General features: G+C 42.4%; 1 protein-coding gene across 2 annotated transcripts in view; it reads right to left on the reverse strand.

Moving 5' to 3' along the window:
- Window positions 1–17,515, reverse strand: part of trabd2a (TraB domain containing 2A) — an 80,769-nt gene that overhangs the window by 55,934 nt on the left and 7,320 nt on the right. The window contains exons 1-2 of one of the 2 annotated variants that reach the window (XM_061802005.1): window positions 12,630–12,772; window positions 9,857–10,417 (exon numbers count right to left, since the gene is read on the reverse strand). In XM_061802005.1, the coding sequence (XP_061657989.1) occupies window positions 9,857–10,417; window positions 12,630–12,740 (672 nt within the window). In that variant the 5' untranslated portion in view covers window positions 12,741–12,772. Of the gene's footprint in view, window positions 1–9,856; window positions 10,418–12,629; window positions 12,773–17,515 lie in introns of those variants that run through there. The other variant, XM_061802006.1, reaches the window with a different exon arrangement.

Genomic DNA, 17,515 nt, shown 5'->3' on the forward strand with positions numbered 1-17,515 from the left:
GTTTCCTCCCACATCCCAAACACATGCAACATTAATTGGACACTCGAAATTGCCCCTAGTTGTGATTGTGAGTGCGGCTGTTTGTCTTGATGTGCCCTGCGATTGGCGGGCAACCAGTTCAGGGTGTACCCCGCCTCCTTCTCATTGACAGCTGGGATAGCACTTCTGCGAGCCTAGTGAGGATAAGCGGCTCAGAAAATGGATGGATTTACAATATTGAGTGGTGAAAGCTTTTGTAAAGCAAATGCTGACTGAGCGGTATAAAGAAATAATGATAAACAATAAAACTAACGTGATGCCACCTTAATATCCATTCCAAACATTTTTCCCTGAAAATTGCTATCTTGAACCTAATTGGAATACAATTGATAACACCCTCTATTTGTTATATTTCACAATTGACATGTATGGTTCTGTGTACTTGGCAATATATATATATATATATATATATATATATATATATATATATATATATATAATTAAAGAAGTAACAGGGATCTCAATTGCGCCGCATTATTTTCAGCCAGTCAACCTTGCGTTACACTCCCGGTTATGAATTTGGGTTTTGTTTCGGATTTTCACCAGACCTCGCTTTGTGAGCAATCCAAAGATGTGAAGCATGACTTCAAGTGAGAACCGAGCAGGTAACACCGTAACGGCGTTGAAGATGCAGATGGAGTCACGCCTTCCTCCCTTTAATGGCTCTTCTTGTGATCCAAGACCACGTCTCGGTTTTCTATGTGCCGATCCCTGCTGGTTATGAATGGTCCGAATGGGCTTCAAACATTCCGCATAGACCTGCATTCATCCCCGGCGCCATGCACCATTACTCACACTGATGGCAGGAAAGAAACAACACTTTCATTAGCAGGTCTGCTGCAGTGCGACGCGGAATGTTCCGTGGCTTTGCAACAACACGGACACAGAAAGAGGGCCTTCATGCGCCCATTGTTGTCGTCAACAAGCTCACTTAGTGTAATGGGCTCTGCGGAGCCCGCTCTTCAAAAGACAAGGGGCACGGTGCACGAATAAGAGCAGTCATGCTTACACAGATTAGAGATCTGGGGAAAGAGGGATCATTTGTTGTGGTTTCAAGAGCGAGCACTCAATGGGCCTCCTTGATTTCGCAAGATCCATCTCAAAAATAGACACCGTAAATATGATGCAATCAAATGAAAGCATCATTAGGGCAAACTTTAACCTGAAATAAGAGCTCAAAAAGGTGGCAGACGGCGAAAAAGCCCGTTCCTCATATGAGTCAATGAATATTGCCTTGGAGATCATTTCGCAAACTGCGTTAGCAAACATGAGGTGGATGCTGGCTCACTTTCTGGGTCACTGGTTGCTCTTTTTTTTTGTTGTTGCATATGTTGGCAATTTGTTTTTGGGTGCAGCGAGCATACACGCAATTATTAGTCCACCTGACTCAGTGTCTGACTGCAATGATTCACTCCCTGCACTCTGGGGCGGACAGCATGGGTTCAATTCCCACTCGGTGATGGTGTGAATGTTTGTCTGTGGCCTGCATGTGACTGACTAGTGACCAGTCCATGGCGTAGTGATTAGCTAGAGTGACCCAAATTCCTGAACATATGGAAGTGAATATGCGCCACCAGGATTTGAATTCAAAATCCATCCATCCATTTTCTTCACCGCTTATCCTCACGAGGGTCGCAGGGAGTGCTGGAGCCTATCCCAGCTGTCAACGGGCAGTACACCCTGAACTGGTCGCCAGCCAATCGCAGGGCACATCGAGACAAAAAGCCGCACTCACAGTCACACCTAGGCGCAATTTAGAGTGTCCAATTAATGTTGCATGTGTATTGAAATGTGGGAGGAAACCGGAGGGCCAGGAGGAAACCCACACAGGCACGGGGAGAACACGCAAACTCCACACAGGCGCGTCCGGGATTGAACCAGAGACCTCAGAACTGTGAGGTCAATGCTTTATCAGCTGTTCCACCGTCCCGCCCTGAATTAGAAATGGCACTGAAAATTTGATGTTGGAAAATTCACATTGTTATTTCAAAGTGATCACCTTTTCAATCGCTGTATTTCAGTTTAACTTTTCAAAATCGCCATATAAAAAAAAAAAATCATCCTTTAAAATTCAAACGCAATATTTTCAGTCTCCTGAGATTCCGCTGGCTACAATTCGCTGTCTGAAATTCACCGTCTGAATTCAATGTTAAGAAAGCAGGGTTACTTCAGGTCAGAACCCAGCACCCAGCCAATCCAGTTCCGCTTTCTTAGACACATGACGTCACATACTACATATTTACTTCCATATGAACAGAATAAACATGATGGAAAATGAATAAATGGATCCATAATGGGTGTACAAAAAGTCATTGTACTTGCTTTATCCTTGTTATTCTATTCATCTTTCTTTTTTGCATTGCATCTCACATTGGTATGAATTGCGCTGGGTACTTTTCATTTCTAAGAGTTTAGTTTCATGCACAACAACATTTTCTCATGAAAACATTCCAGAGCCGACTAAGAGATCTCGAATATTGTTCTTCAGTCACAGCCGGATAAAAGAGAAAAGAAGGCGAGAAAGCGCAAATGTCCCTTGAGGGACTCGTCACACTCCCGAGACGTCGTGCAGTTGATTCGAGCTTAACGGCTCTCCAAAAAAAAAAGAGATTTCCCATTTTCAGCTATACAAGGCAGAGCGGTGATGTGGGAGGAAGTTGTTTATTGAAATATTGCGCGGGCCCCTTCAAGTCGGGTGGATCTGGGCCGAAGATCAAACGATCGCTGATTAGCCCCCAAAACAGAGTGGAAGGGAGTGCCAAGTTGTGTGGTGCGCTTGCGTATTGTCTGCGTGGAGGTTATTTAAGGGACACGAGAATTCATTGTTTACGCCCTCCGGAGATTTTGTGGGTTTGAATGCAATGAAGGCTGTGATTACTCTGGGCTTCGAGTCACCGTGCGTGGAGCGTTACGGTGACGCAATTATTGCCTGAGAGTTTTATAGACACCTAATCGAGGTTTTGTAGCTTCTTAATTACATTTACATGGTAACAGTCTTTGGAGAGTATTTATGTAATTTCTTAGTTCATTTATCTGTAAAAATATCTCGGGTTTTTGTCATTATCATAATGGACCTTTCCGACCTGTCAATCACTCGTACAATAATAGCCAATCAGATAGCCCCATTGTCTTAACACGCCCATGCAATACTTGTTGCCAGGAGCATGAGCTTGGAAAAGTTAACGTTACGAAGAAAATGGTCCTCAGATGCGCTTGGAGAACAATTCTGATGAAAAATATCCTGCTAGGTTACAAGGGGCCCGGTTGATTCATTTACCAAAGCCTAAAACAGTGATTCCCAAACTGTGTGCCGGGGTACATTAGTGTGCCGTGAGCGCTCTTCAGGTGTGCCGTGGGAAGTTAACCAATTTTATGTAATTGCTAAAAAAAAAAAATACATTTATTTCCAAGAAATAATGTATCTGTATTCACCTATTTATGCCAGTTAGGCACAATGACAGACAGAACAAAAAAAAATCATCTTCTATAAGATGGCAGGAAGTAGCTACAGTAATTAATCTATCAATTTTTGGTGACATTTACTTTAGTTGGTGTGCCGTGGGATTTTTCAATTGTAAAATATGTGCCTTGGCCCTTTCAAGGTTGGAAATCACTGGCCTAAAACACAGTTGACGAAGTGTCTACGATGGATTAAGGCTTGCGGAAGCGCGCAGGTAAAATTAAATGTGAACAATATCAACAAACACAAGGCTGTATGTTTGAAGGTAAGTGAGGGCGAAGTATCTTTTCTAAGTTTGAATGAATTATTATCAGTGCTTTATACATTACAGAAGAACAACTTTCAGTTTGTTCGTGTATCACTGACCTGCTGAATGAAGTGTGTCATGTTTTATGCCAAAGAGTCGGGTTAGGGATACACAAATGCGCCATGTCGTGCAAGAGAAATGTCGATTTGCCCATTTGTATCACATCAGACTTTTAAGACAGAGCACCGGGTTCGATTACGAGCCAAGTCAAACTTTTTCATCTGGTGACGACGGTACTGACTGAGTTAAATCACCATTGTTTGTGTAGAAAATCGAACCTAACTCACTTATAAAGACTACAATGATATTACTCAAGATCTTTCCAAGTAAAGAGTACTCACCTTGCTTTGCTTGCTCAGTACGATTCCACTATTTTATCCGGTTGGATTTCAATATGAAGTTTGTGAGGCGTTAAACTTTTTTTTGCATCAATCGCCAACATTTCGCTGTAACTTTGACATTGCGTCCTGCTCCGTCCAAAATCTTTATTCCGTGTACATATCCTTGCGTGAAATAATTGAGACTTCTCTGTAGAACTCTCTTGGACAAGTCTGACGCTTTTGGCAAAAAACATACTGCAATATTATCTGGAATATGCGATAGAGAATCCACTTCAAACCTGTTCTGTTCAGTCGCCAATTTGGAAGCTTGTGGGACATGGCAAAGAGGGCGGAGTTCAAGATCGCCAGTCAGAAAGGTCCATTGATCAAGGAGAACTCACGAGAACAAAATTTACTTTTGGCAGTCAATAAACATATCCTGAGATAAGGGCGACAGTTTTAAATGCACATGTTCATATTTTATGACATCCTCATTTGTGATTTCTTGTTACAAGAAGAGGATAAGAATAAGAATGTCTTTACTGACATGACATTGATTCTCCAAAGGTGCAAAAAAGTAGATTGCACAGTAAATAGATTAATGAACAAAAGAGGATAATTGTTCTTGTTTTAGAAAGATGTACGTGGAAAGAATAAAAGTTAATAATAAGAGAATAAAAAAATTCATGTAAATGTACAGTATGTTGTAGTCGTTTGATACTATTCAGCGCAAACACAGCACTTGCATTAAAAAAAAAAATCTTATTCTGTTGGTTCTGGCTTTTAATGTGCTGAATCGTCTGCCTGCGGGTGTTAGGTTAAAACTGTGAGTGTCTGGGATGGGTCAACCCCATCACGATGTAACTTGGCTGGTTGCTAAGAAGCGAGCGGCCAGGAATGGTCTGGGCCCCGGCGGCGGCGACCCGTCGGAGCGCTCTCCCATCCGCCAAATATTTGATAATACGTGCCTTTTTCATCATCTTACCAAAGTACATGTTTAACTAAATAGCTGAAATGATAAAAATCTTTCCAGAGCTACGCTGAACTTGAACGTGCGATCTCTCCACACAGGCGCCACAAGTTGACCACAAGCGCTGTCATTGGCCGCTTCTTTTTTCTCTCACAAGTTCCTGAGATTGTTGTGGAGATTGTTGATGAAAACAAAGTCCAGGAAGTGGAAGGAAAGACCGACCATTTGTGAGACGCGCGTCTCCCGAGCAAGCTGCCCTGGAAACCTTCTGACCCAGCAATCTAATTTGAGGAAAAGTATGACAGCAGCCATTATTTCGCAGGGGAGTTTGAGTATGTAGGTCGTTATTTAGTGCGTGTTCAGCAGCATGTCACAAAGTGAGACGAAACAGCTACACCAGGAGGCCGAGAGGTATTTGTTTTGTTTGTTAGCGTGAGTACATAAAAATCTGCAAGCAAATCCTGCAAAACTTTGTCGAGTCCTGTCACGTATGCCCAAGAAGAAGTCTTGACACACTGTTGCGTTTCAGTCACAATGGCACCAAATAACAAGTCTATTCCACTTCAAATTCCATCATGATCTGTGAACCAAACCAGGAAATGTCAAATATATTTGTGTGCGTGCCTGTTTATTGTTCTCTCCTGCCTCGATCATGTAAGAGTGTGCTCTGCAGAAACGGTGCTGGCCACAATGCGGTTGCACAAACAATTCAACCGTGGCGGATGGCTGCGCTCCGCTGAGTGCTATTCTAGTTCTCATTGTAAATCCGAACATCCCTCCCAAAAACACATCAATGACAATGCCTGCAAGAGTTCCCTCTGAAAGTGTCAACGTATATTTGAAAGACCATAAGCGTAATATGTGTCCGGACGCAAAGTATGAGATGCATATATAAGATGATTCATTTACATGCTTTCCATTCAATCCCACTTTTTAGACAGCATGCAAAAAACACTTCAAGGGCCAGCTGAAGGTCTCGTTCAAGAACACTATAACATGTTCCTTACATCTCAGAGATACAGTGAAGAAAATAAGTATTTGAACACCCTGCTATATTGCAAGTTCTCACATCAATTCAATTCTTTCAACATGACAAGGACCCAAACCACACAGCCAGGAAGAAGCATATCAAGGTTCTGGCGTGGCCTCGCTAGTCTCCAGACCTAAACCCAATCGAAAATCTTTGGAGGGAGCCTAAACTCCATGTTTCTCAGCGACATCCCAGAAACCTGTCTGATCGAGAGAAGATCTGTGTGGAGGAGTGGGTCAAAATCCCTCCTGTAGTGTGTGCAAACCTGGTGAAGAACTACAGGAAACGTTTGACCTCTGTAATTGTAAACAAAGGCTACTGCACCAAATACACTGAAGAAAATAAGTATTTGAACACCCTCCTATATTGCAAGTTCTCCTACTTTGAAATAATGGAGGGGTCTGAAATTTTCATCGTAGGTGCATGTCCATTGTGAGAGAGATAATCAAAAAAGAAAAATCCAGAAATCAAATTTTCATCGTAGGTGCATGTCCACTGTGAGAGAGATAATCAAAAAAGAAAAATCCAGAAATGAAAATGTATGATTTTTTACCAATTTATTTGTGCGATACACCAGCAAATAAGTATTTGAACACCTGTTTATCAGCTATAATTCTGACCCTCAAAGCCCTGTTAGTCCACCTTTAAAAGTCCACTTCCACTCCATGGATTATCCTGAATCAGATTCACACATGTGATGTCGTTAGCTGCTTTAAGACCCCCGTCCACCCCATTCAATCAGTATGATTCAAACTTATAACATGGCCAAGATCAAAGAGATGTCCGAAGACACCAGAGACAAAATTGTACAACTCCACACGCCTGGAAAGGGCTACAGAGAAATTGCCAAGCAGCTTGGTGAGAAAAGGTCCACTGACCCAAACCACACAGCCAGGAAAATCAAGGAGTGGCTGCGTAAGAAGCATATCAAGGTTCTGGCGTGGCCTAGCCAGTCTCCAGACCTAAACCCAATAGAAAATCTTTGAAGGGAGCTGAAACTCTGTGTTTCTCGACAACAGTCCAAAAACCTGTCTGCTCTAGAGAAGATCTGCGTGGAGGAGTGGGCTAAAATCCCTCTTACAGTGTGTGCAAACCTGGTGAACAACTACGGGAAACGTTTGACCTCTGTAATTGCAAACAAAGGCTACTGCACCAAATATTAACATTGGTTTTCTCATGTGTTCAAATCCTTAATTGCAGCTGTATCACACAAATAAAAAAATCATACAATGGGATATCTGGATTTTTCTTTTTAGATGATCTCTCTCACAGTGGGCATGCACCTACGATGAAAATTTCAGGCCCCTCCGTGATTTCTAAGCGGGGGAACTTGCGATATAGCCGGGTGTTCAAATACTTATTTTCTTCACCGTAAATGGTCCACCAGCTAAAATAATGAAAGCTTCACCCACGTGAAAAAAAAAAAAAAGCTTTTTAAAAGCTTGCCATTCAACTGCAACCTGCAGAAATGATCTAATGTCATTTTTGTTCCATTTACTCAGTGCTTGTCGCCACCAAGGACCAAAAATGAAATGCCGCTGGGTGGTTTGGGGAAGAGAACTAGATTGTGATGGCCAGCGAGGCCTACTTTAAAATAACAGCACTTAAAGCTTCTGGGTGTTAGAGTAAATGGTGGTGTATAATCCCCTCAGCTCCCAACCAGCATTAGCTGAAATTCCTCAATAATAGGCAACACGACTCTGGAGGGACTCATGCCTTAGTGCCATGTTTGTAATACTGGAAAGGTCAGCAAAGGTGCGCAGACAGACAGGCAGGCGGACAAGGAGGCTCAAGTGTGCCTCTGGTTCGGGGGACAAGGTGCCTCTTTTTTTTTTTAGGGGCGATTTCAGCCCTGAACCATTAAGATCCATTTTTCCATCATAACAAAGGACGTGGTGGAACGGGGCTGAATGTTTGCACAGCTGATTATTAACATCGCACCAAGCCACGCGAGCAAGGGGGGAGGAGTGGCAACTCCGGTCCTGTTCAGGCTTAAGCCATGTATTTGGTCTCCGTCAATTATACTGAAAGTCTTTGGGCGGAATCAATTTGTGAGCGAGGCCTTGTCTGCGAAGACCTGACGTCATGTGAAAAAAAAAAAAAGTCACAAATCGAAGGAGTATGAAGTGGAGGAAAACACGTGTTGCATTGAAATACATCAGGTGACACCCGTTAAGTGGACATGCCATTAAGTCTTTCGCGCAGTCGTGGTCGTTCGGCGCAACGCATACCATGAGTGCATCATCATTGCTTCTCACGCTATGAATAATGACTAATAATATCCAGCAGGTCCACTTATTGGGCCACTAATAGCACATCCTTGCTCTTGAAGGCTTATGAGCTGCTAAACCACAGCACATATGTTTTGCTTTTTTCCAGACACGTTTCAACTAGGCGGAACGCTTTGGTTCAGCTCGGTACGGTACAGTTTGGAATGATTAACCCTGATCTGGGCTTGTTTTCTGACACGTTATTAAGTGTCATGAAAGCAGAATTTTAACGGCGAAGAGGAGCTCGACACATGCAGTAGAAAGGTTAATATCAAGGTACAAACTTGTGCTCTGTGAGCTTATGCTTCTTTTAATATTACTATTTCGTAATGTAATCATTAATCATTAGGGGTTAGACTGGAATCCCCTTGGACCATGACGTTCGCAGATGATATTGTGACCTGCAGCGAAAGCAGGGAACAGGTGGAGGAACAGTTATAAAGATGGAGATACACACTGGAAAGGAGAGGAATGAAGATTAGCCGAAGTAAAACAGAATATATGTGCGTGAATGTGAGGGGCGGAGGAGGAAGAGTGAAGCTCCAGGGAGAAGAGATTGCGAGGGTGGATGACTTCAAATACTTGGGGTCAACGATACGGACCAATGGAGGGTGTGGTAAGGAAGTGAAGAAAAGGGTCCAAGCGGGGTGGAACAGTTGGCGGAAGGTGTCTGGTGCTCTATGTGACAGAAGAGTCTCCGCTAGGATGAAGGGCAAAAGTCTATAAAACAGTGGTGAGGCTGGCCAGGATGTACAGATTAGAGACGTTGGCACTGAAGAAACAACAGAAAGCAGAACTGGAGGTAGCAGAAATAAAGATGCAGAGGTTCTCGTTTGGAGTGAGCAGGTTGGATCGGATGAGAAATGAGCTCATTAGAGGGACAGCCAAAGTTGGATGTTTTGGAGACAAGGTTAGAGAGAGCAGACTTAAATGGTTTGGAGATGTCCAGAGGCGAGAGAGTGAGTATATTGGTAGAAATGGGCTGAGGATGGAGCTGCCAGGCAAAAGAGCGAGAGGAAGACCAAAGAAAAGGTTGACGGATGTTGTGAGGGAAGACATGAGGACAGTGGGTGTTAGAGAGGAAGATGCACGAGATAGCCTTAGATGGAAAAAGATGACACTCTTTTTACGACCCCTAACGGGACAAGCCGAAAGGAAAAGAAGAAGAAGATTATTTTGTAATCAGAATGAGGAAAAATCTGAGAAACCACAGCGCTTTAGAGTCCAACCCCCGGATGACAGCAGAAAACATCACGTCATCCAGCCACATACACAATGCAACTGGTACACCAACAGATCAGTGCTGAAATCGGACATGTTGGAAAAGGCGTTGCTGTACCAGACTAAATCAAACTCGACTTTTTGGGGTGAGAAAAAGTAGCGCATCTACAACACATCGAACTTAAATGCCAAGCGTAACCACTCGACTTTGAGGCAAGTAGCTGCCGTTTCACACTCACCTGGGAAAAGTTGAGCCCATTAAGGGGATGACACTGTTCCTCCACTTTCTCGACAGCTCCTGTCCTCTTCTTCATCCTCTCCGCCTCCTGGGCCAGGTACAGGTCCAGAACGGGCACGCCTCGAGTCTTAATGTCCGCCTCGGTCAGCGAGTTAACCATTAGCATGACCCAGACAGGCCGCTTCCTTTCCCAGTTCCCGGCGATGGCGTTGAAGAGGTAGTCCGCATAGAGTCCCTTCCCTCTCTGATCTGGCGTCATCCACGAAGGCATCATGAGTTTGACATACTCCAGGTGCCTCTTAAGTCTGCGATAGATGTCCCTGGGTAGAACATCCTGCAGGTTCTCGCCCTGAGGAAGCAGCTGGCAGCTAGTCAGGGCAGAGATGGTGTAAGGATCGGTTAGGTCTAGCTCGAAGTAAACGATGTTGCTCTCTTGGAAGGCCTGCTTGGAGTTCTCGGGGATGAAGTCCCACACACGAGTGTAAGGAACGTGGATTGTGCCATAGAAATACGAGGGAGGGTCTCGTTTGATAGTCCACAAGAAGGAGTTTAAGTCTGTTTGCTGCGGGGGAGAAAACAGTTGTTATTTTCCTGGATGGGATAATACTCAGTCGAATATGTCGCGAAGTGGTTGGTATCATCCTTCACAATTAATAAATAAGATCGGCAAGTGATCAAGCCAAGGTGTAGTCTGCCTTTCGCCTCAAGTCAGGTGGCAACAGATAACAGCTTCCCTGCAACCCTAAAAAGGGTAAGCATGACAGAAAATGGATGCTTAGCTAATATTTGATGACATAATATTCGTTTTGTCTGCATTGTGGTCTCTGATAAGCTGGAGCCTCGCCCAGCAGACTTTGGGGGAGAGGCCGGACACACCCTGAACTGGTCTCGGGCAGGGCACACGTCAACATATTTGCACTCATGCTAAATGATTTCAATTTAGACTTTTATTAATCGACTAATATGACGTGTGTCTGAAACCTTCTGGGACTGGACAAATTGTATATTTCAAACCTAAACTACAAACCTCTTCAAAGTAACCTCTCTGGAATCTAATCCAGTTTTCTAGCCTCCCCTGGAAAACCCTCATGTACTGCACTTCTGGAAAGATTCTTCCGCGATCTCCACATTTCCATTGTCTCAGCCATCTTAATATTTTCAGCGTCTTCAAAACAGGTGCTCTTGATTATCTCTTTGAGCTTATGGAAAGAAAAAAAAAAATCACGCAGCTGCGTTGCATGATGTGGAGCAGCCATAACATGTTTTGTCTTATACAAAGGGGTTTTAGGCCTTGGTTCAGTTACTGGTCTACACTTTATGCATACGCTATAAACACGGAGAGCACAATCTAGTGTATGTAGAGACAAATGGAAAGTGTTGCATGAGGAAAGCCATCTTTAAAACCATAATTCACTAATGTTTATTTTTCTGTTTGTTACAATGTTCACAAGAAATGCCATTTTTTTTTTTTGTGTCTCGATACAGATTTAAGAATTTGTTGACCACTTGGGGCAGCGGTGTAACACTCAAGGTTAAAAAAAAATGTCTTGTTGGATTTCTGCTTTACTTAGAAGTAGGCCAGTGTTGTCACAAACATGGAAGTTCTGAATAAAAATTTCAATTATCAGTAAACCTGGAGTACACGGACAATTGCATAAAGAATTTCAGCGAGCCAGGAGGGTGAAAAGAGAAGTTATTTCACACATTACACATCGAACACCAGCGCTGTCTGACGCTCGAACGAGAGGGTGTTTATTAGCCAAGTGCTAACAGAGCCATAATGACTTATTAACAGGCCACTTGGGAGCAAAGTGTCAAACAAACAATACACATGATGTCACATGATCACTCTGCCGATGAGCCGCCTTCGTGTTTGCAGCTGGATCTGACTTGCAATAATAAACTACAGACTCAAATGTGGACCAAATGTGTAGAATTGACGTCTTTCTTACTATAGTTGAACCAGTGAAGTACAGTTGTGGCCATATGGTTTTCAAATTCTGTGTGCTTTAGCTTTTTGAACAATGTCTTTGTTAATTTTTCTTTTTAATTCAGACACATACAACAAAACAATATATCACACGGATTAAACGTGCAAATGGAAGCAGAAAAGTTAGCAAATCAAACAAATGGTGACAAACTACTGCATTCCGAAAGCCACAATGTCTTTTATGCTTTCCAAAAAGGGAAGATTAAACTTTTTCTGACATTTTTTCACAGTTGGTGCTCAATTTATAGGCAGCAACTGCCACCAACACAAATTAGTTTCAGTTAGAGATGAAATTATTTTACTCTGCCCATTTTATTGTTAAAGCATAGTGTGTTCTTTACATGGAAATAATTTTGTTTTAGCGTCAACACCACAATCATTTGATAACATCACGATTTGAACACTCTTTTTTTTTGTAACTGTATAGAAATATTAAAAAAAATTCTTGTACTGGTTATTCGAGTTTCAAAGTATAATTTCTAGTGACTCCAAATCAGTTCCTTTATTTTTGACAAGATACTGTAAAGTGGGCTTTCCAACCTCGGGGGCCAGGACCAAAAAGTTGTCTGGTCTCCTCCAAAATGTATATTTCATTGATTAATCAAGCACAAACAAATTCTCGGATTGGATTTCACCTTGTTCTCATGATTATGTAAATGATAAATTGTGTTATCATAATGGCTTTTGGATGGCATGCTTATCATCATCATTTAATTGACATTTCAAATTGTCATGATTGCGGGTGATGAATTGGTGTGGTGACATCCAGTCTGTCTCCACTTACTTTCTTGTTGAGCTCACAGTTGCTGGAGTCCGGTCTGAACCTCCACGGGTTGCCTCGGACCAACAGAACCAGGCAGCAAAGGATCAGTGCGCTCATGCCGCCGCGCATCATCGCGACTCTCTTCGCCTCCCCCTCCACGCCTCCCCCACCAAATAAAAAAAAAAAAAAAATATTCCGAACTATTCCACTGAAGGCATGGGCGACTTGGAGCGTCCACGGCTCCACGCGGCCACGCAAAACAAAGCCATGCTCAAGGGCTGAGCCGGCACCGGGACTCGGGCGGCGCGCTGGTGGTTCTTCTGGTCATTTGGTGGTCTCTTTTCCTTTTCCATCACATCACATCGTCTCCTTGGTCCTCTTCTCTCCGCCTTGTCTCCCCCCCTTGCGCCGCGACCCAAAGTTGGTGCGTAAAAAAAAAAAAAAAAACGCAAAACCACGCGCGTCACCGCGGAACTAAGACAAAGTTAGACTGACGTCACTGGAAGTAGCCCAAAAAGTCTCCCTGTTGCTTCACCGTTATATATTTGCATGTGTGCGTGTCTGCATCTCCGCTGTGTGTGTGTACGTGCGCGCGCGCATGAGCATCTCCGCTGTCAGGGATCCACACCCCACCCCAACCCCCTGTCCCCTCCACACCCACTCCACCCACCAGAACCCCCTTGTACCCACATAAATACACTAACACACTTCTAACCTTAGTTTAACCTCAATCTCATCCCCCTAAACTTTAATGATTAACGATATTGTGACAGTGTGACCGCGCAAACAGATTTATGACCACCCCTCAACACACACACAAACGTATAAAAACTTTCTCTCATCGTTCATTTCGATGGCAAAAAAACTAACCAACAAACCAGGAAAAAATATAACGACTTTTTTTTTTAAATGCATTTGCTCCAACTTGAATTAAAGTCGCAAGAAGCCTGCAGGAAAGCCCAAAATGCGGCGGCCCGATTATCATAACGCCCGACAAAAAAAAAAAAAAAAAAAAAAAAAAGTGCATGAGGGCAATTACCATGAGAAAACGCGCAATAACGAGGTGCTTTGCACTGCAAATTCATGAAGATGCCGGCCAGACACTTAATTAGCTCAGCAGCACGATTGATCGAATTAAAGAGGCTGGGGATTACAGAAATCCAATTAGAAATTCGACACGAATTCTAAAAAAAATAATGCAAGATCATCTTATTTTATCAATAATGCGTGGCTCGCGAATTTTACAAGTCACAAAAATGTCGAGACAAGTGTCGGTGGAAGACTTAACACACTGGAACTGTGCTCATCTCTTACACAATTGCTTCTCGGCCACTATTTGATGTGTGTGGAAATTCACGACGAGCTGATTCTTGTTTCTCCCGCAAGTCTGAGAGTGTCATTAAATGCATTCAAAACTTGAAACAAAATACACATAAAACAAAAGTCAAGTGGATTATTAAATACGGTGCAATGATTGCCATCCTCAACTGTGTGGATTTGTAATGACCGCAATTCTGCCAAGTCCGCTTCAAGCTCCCCCTAGTGGTCATTTATTTAATGCAAGACTGGTTGCTGTTTCTGTGTATGAATGAAATCAGTTTCTAGGGTAAAGACCCAGTATCAAGATGACTAAAAATGAATGAAGATAAAAGAGACTTTCAAATAGCCTATCGTGGCATTTTTAAAAAATTATGTGATTTTTAACATTAAGGCCACTTCAGACCAATTCGTGTTACAATTTAATTCTTAGGAAGGAAAAAAAAAAGATTGGATTTCATGTTCTTACACAACAGGCACAACAAACGTTACACGTATATTAGGTAATGCTCAAGAGACATGCTGTACTTGGCAGTGGCTTGAGGAAATATCTTTTAAAGTCTACAAGAAGACTGTTTTTAATTTTGTAATTAAAAAAATCGAGTTAAATAAATCTTCCCAGTGTCGAGTGCTCTTCTACTTCAAAGTCACTAAATCCATTCAACTTCTTTCTTTTTTCTTGTCAATTTATATTAAGCTTTATTGCACACTTCAACGACAATATTTGTGGGAGTTTTGAATTCGGATGATAACCTGAAATCAAAAATAACAGAAACATTATATGTTTACTACTAGTTACTGTCCAATGATCAGCAAATAATACTTAACAGTTCTAACAATAGCTGAGGTCTACATGACTAACAAAACATCCAATAATGTAATAAATAATCAATGGCTGTAGATCTTCGGAGAACTTAGATGGATTGGCCACTGCTTTTTGCTGCGATTGAAAATCTAAAGCACAGGTGTCAAACTCGAGGTCCGAGGGCCAAATCTGGCCCGCCGTATGATTTTATGTGGCCCGTAGAGGAAAATTTTGAGAATCAACTTCCATGATTTAAAAAAAAATCTGTACTAAAGTTTCAAATCATCATATGATAACAGCGAGATATTGCAAGCAATATTCTGTGCCCAAACAACAGCAACAGTTAAAAAAACTAACTCATAGATTTCATCTGAAAATATGATGAGGTGAAAGATTTTCATGGTTTCACATTCACAACGGCTCTCTGAGGGAAAATGTAACTACAATGTGGCCCGCCACAAAAATGAGTTTGACACTCCTGATCCAAAGAGTCTTTAACGGTACAGTTGTAAAAACCAATTTAAAATACACGTGCCCCCCCCCCCCAAAAAAAAAAAAAAAGTCCAGGTTTCAAAACATAAGCAACACCGAGCCAATACGGTAACAAAACATTATGCACAGGATACATAGTGACTTTTGCAATAATATTTGTTTATATTCAAAATTTCATGGGTACCTGAGGCTAGAAAGCAAAGCGTGGTGAGTCTCTGTCCCTCTTAATGAATGGCGTAGTCAGTCACTAGCCAATATTCACACTTTCTACTTATGCATACCTGTTTCCTTTTCTTTGTGCCCCTTTGCTTCTTCCTTGACAACCGCACCACGTTTTTGTGGTTCAGCAAAAACTAATACAGTACGCGGTTTCTCTGAGACCCTGAATGGAATAAACGGTACAAAAGAATGGAGGAATCAAGGTGGCTTAAGCGGGGTACATAGATTCTGATAATCACACCCGATTAAAGGATTTACCCCCTCTCCCAGCCCCCCAGCCCTATCGTTTAAAATCAGCAAAGGTAGGATTATCAAGATTATACTGACCGCTTATCCTCTGCTGTTCGGTATGTTGAGAGTGATTTTACCTGGAAAACGGTCTGGGCTGACCTTCCATTTTTACACTTCTCATGTTGCGGGGTGACAAAAATAGACTCATACATCCCATTTCGCACGCATGCATATTCCAATTATGCTCTATGCCACAGGTGTCAAACTCAAGGCCCGGGGACCAGATCCGGCCCGCCGCATGATTTTTACGTGGCCCGCGAAGACAAATCATGTATGTCAACTTCTGTGATTCTCGTTGAAATCTGTCGCAAAATTTCAAACTGTCTGTATTGCAATTATTTTTACGTCACCAAACATCAAAAATAAAAAAAAACATTACCCTTGATTTCTGATTCCAAAAGTAATTCATAAATTTCACGCGTCAATACGTTGAGGCGATAAACGATTTTTACAGTCATAACGGCCCACTGAGGGAAACCAGAACTACAGAGTGGCCCGCGACAAAAATGAGTTTGACACTGCTACTCTATGCTACATTTCATCACAAATCCCTCAATTTTTTTTGTCTTTTTCCCCACCCGGAATGAGCGGGGTGAGGGATTGTGAGCAAATCCAGAAGTTGCAAACTTATTCTCGGGTAAAGAATTCAGTAAGCAGCATATCACATGTTTCATGTCAAAGCTCATGCTTGCAAGTGGGTAATTACGGCAGGCAAAATGTCACTTTGGCTTAAAAACATGCACAGCAGCTGCATGATGTTATTATTATAACAAAAGCAATGGATGTGCATATAGTGTATGAATATAATCGCACTCTAAATGACAGCATACGAAAGAATGATTGAACTCATCATGCAAAAATCTACCCCCCAAGCTTCAAAATCACATCGAACCGAGACTTTCATGGAATGAAAAGGTGGCTGTTCAAAGGCCACCTTGGCCTTCATGACATTGTCAATACTGATAGGCCGCCCCATCTGTCCATTTCCACATTAAAGCGGCTCTCCCAAGCAAAGATTCGATTGATCTTCTGAGCGATCCAGCGCTAGCGTTTCATTCTGCCTGCCTCCACGGGAGAGAGAGAGAAAGTGAGAGAGCTTCAAAAGGGCCTCACAATATGGAAATAACCACATATGTTTCGTTTTATACGGGCCGGGAGGTGCACCGATTTGATCCCGTCAGACCCGGGTGACCCCTGCGGCCTCGATGCCATGAGAACACAAATACGGCATGTGAAACAAGCGAACCTGCTTTCTGGAGGATTTAGTGAGATGTTGCCATACGCTTTTGTCCGAAAAGGTTTGGTTTTGAGGAAAATCAAAAATTTTGGGTCGGTAGACTATATAGCACGCTCATTCCATCATATTTGTTGCTTTACTCACGACAAAAACATTTTTTTAAATATGCTTTACTGAGCATCAACAGTAGGGTGTCATACAATGTGGACTACAAAAGAAGGGAATACTGCTCACTATCAAAGTTTCATTTTCAGAAAAACTTGTCAAAAAATGACAATGAAGAGGCATGTCTTAATCTTCACACTATGCACAGTGATGAACTCTGAAGCAAAATATCACATTTTTATCTTAGCACGGCTGCCCTGTTTGTGGGCGGAGTCTGCGTACTGTATATATATATATTTTTTTTACATAATTTGAAAAATGCTAAATGGGGGGGGGGGGGGGAGGTAAATAAAATTGTCCCAAAAATATCACTCTCGTAACCAACAAAAATTGTGGTGGTAATATTGCAACTTATTCCGCCCCCCACCTCCTAAAAATTGA

This window comes from Syngnathoides biaculeatus, chromosome 17, assembly GCF_019802595.1.
Source record: "Syngnathoides biaculeatus isolate LvHL_M chromosome 17, ASM1980259v1, whole genome shotgun sequence".
Classification (NCBI taxonomy): domain Eukaryota; kingdom Metazoa; phylum Chordata; class Actinopteri; order Syngnathiformes; family Syngnathidae; genus Syngnathoides; species Syngnathoides biaculeatus.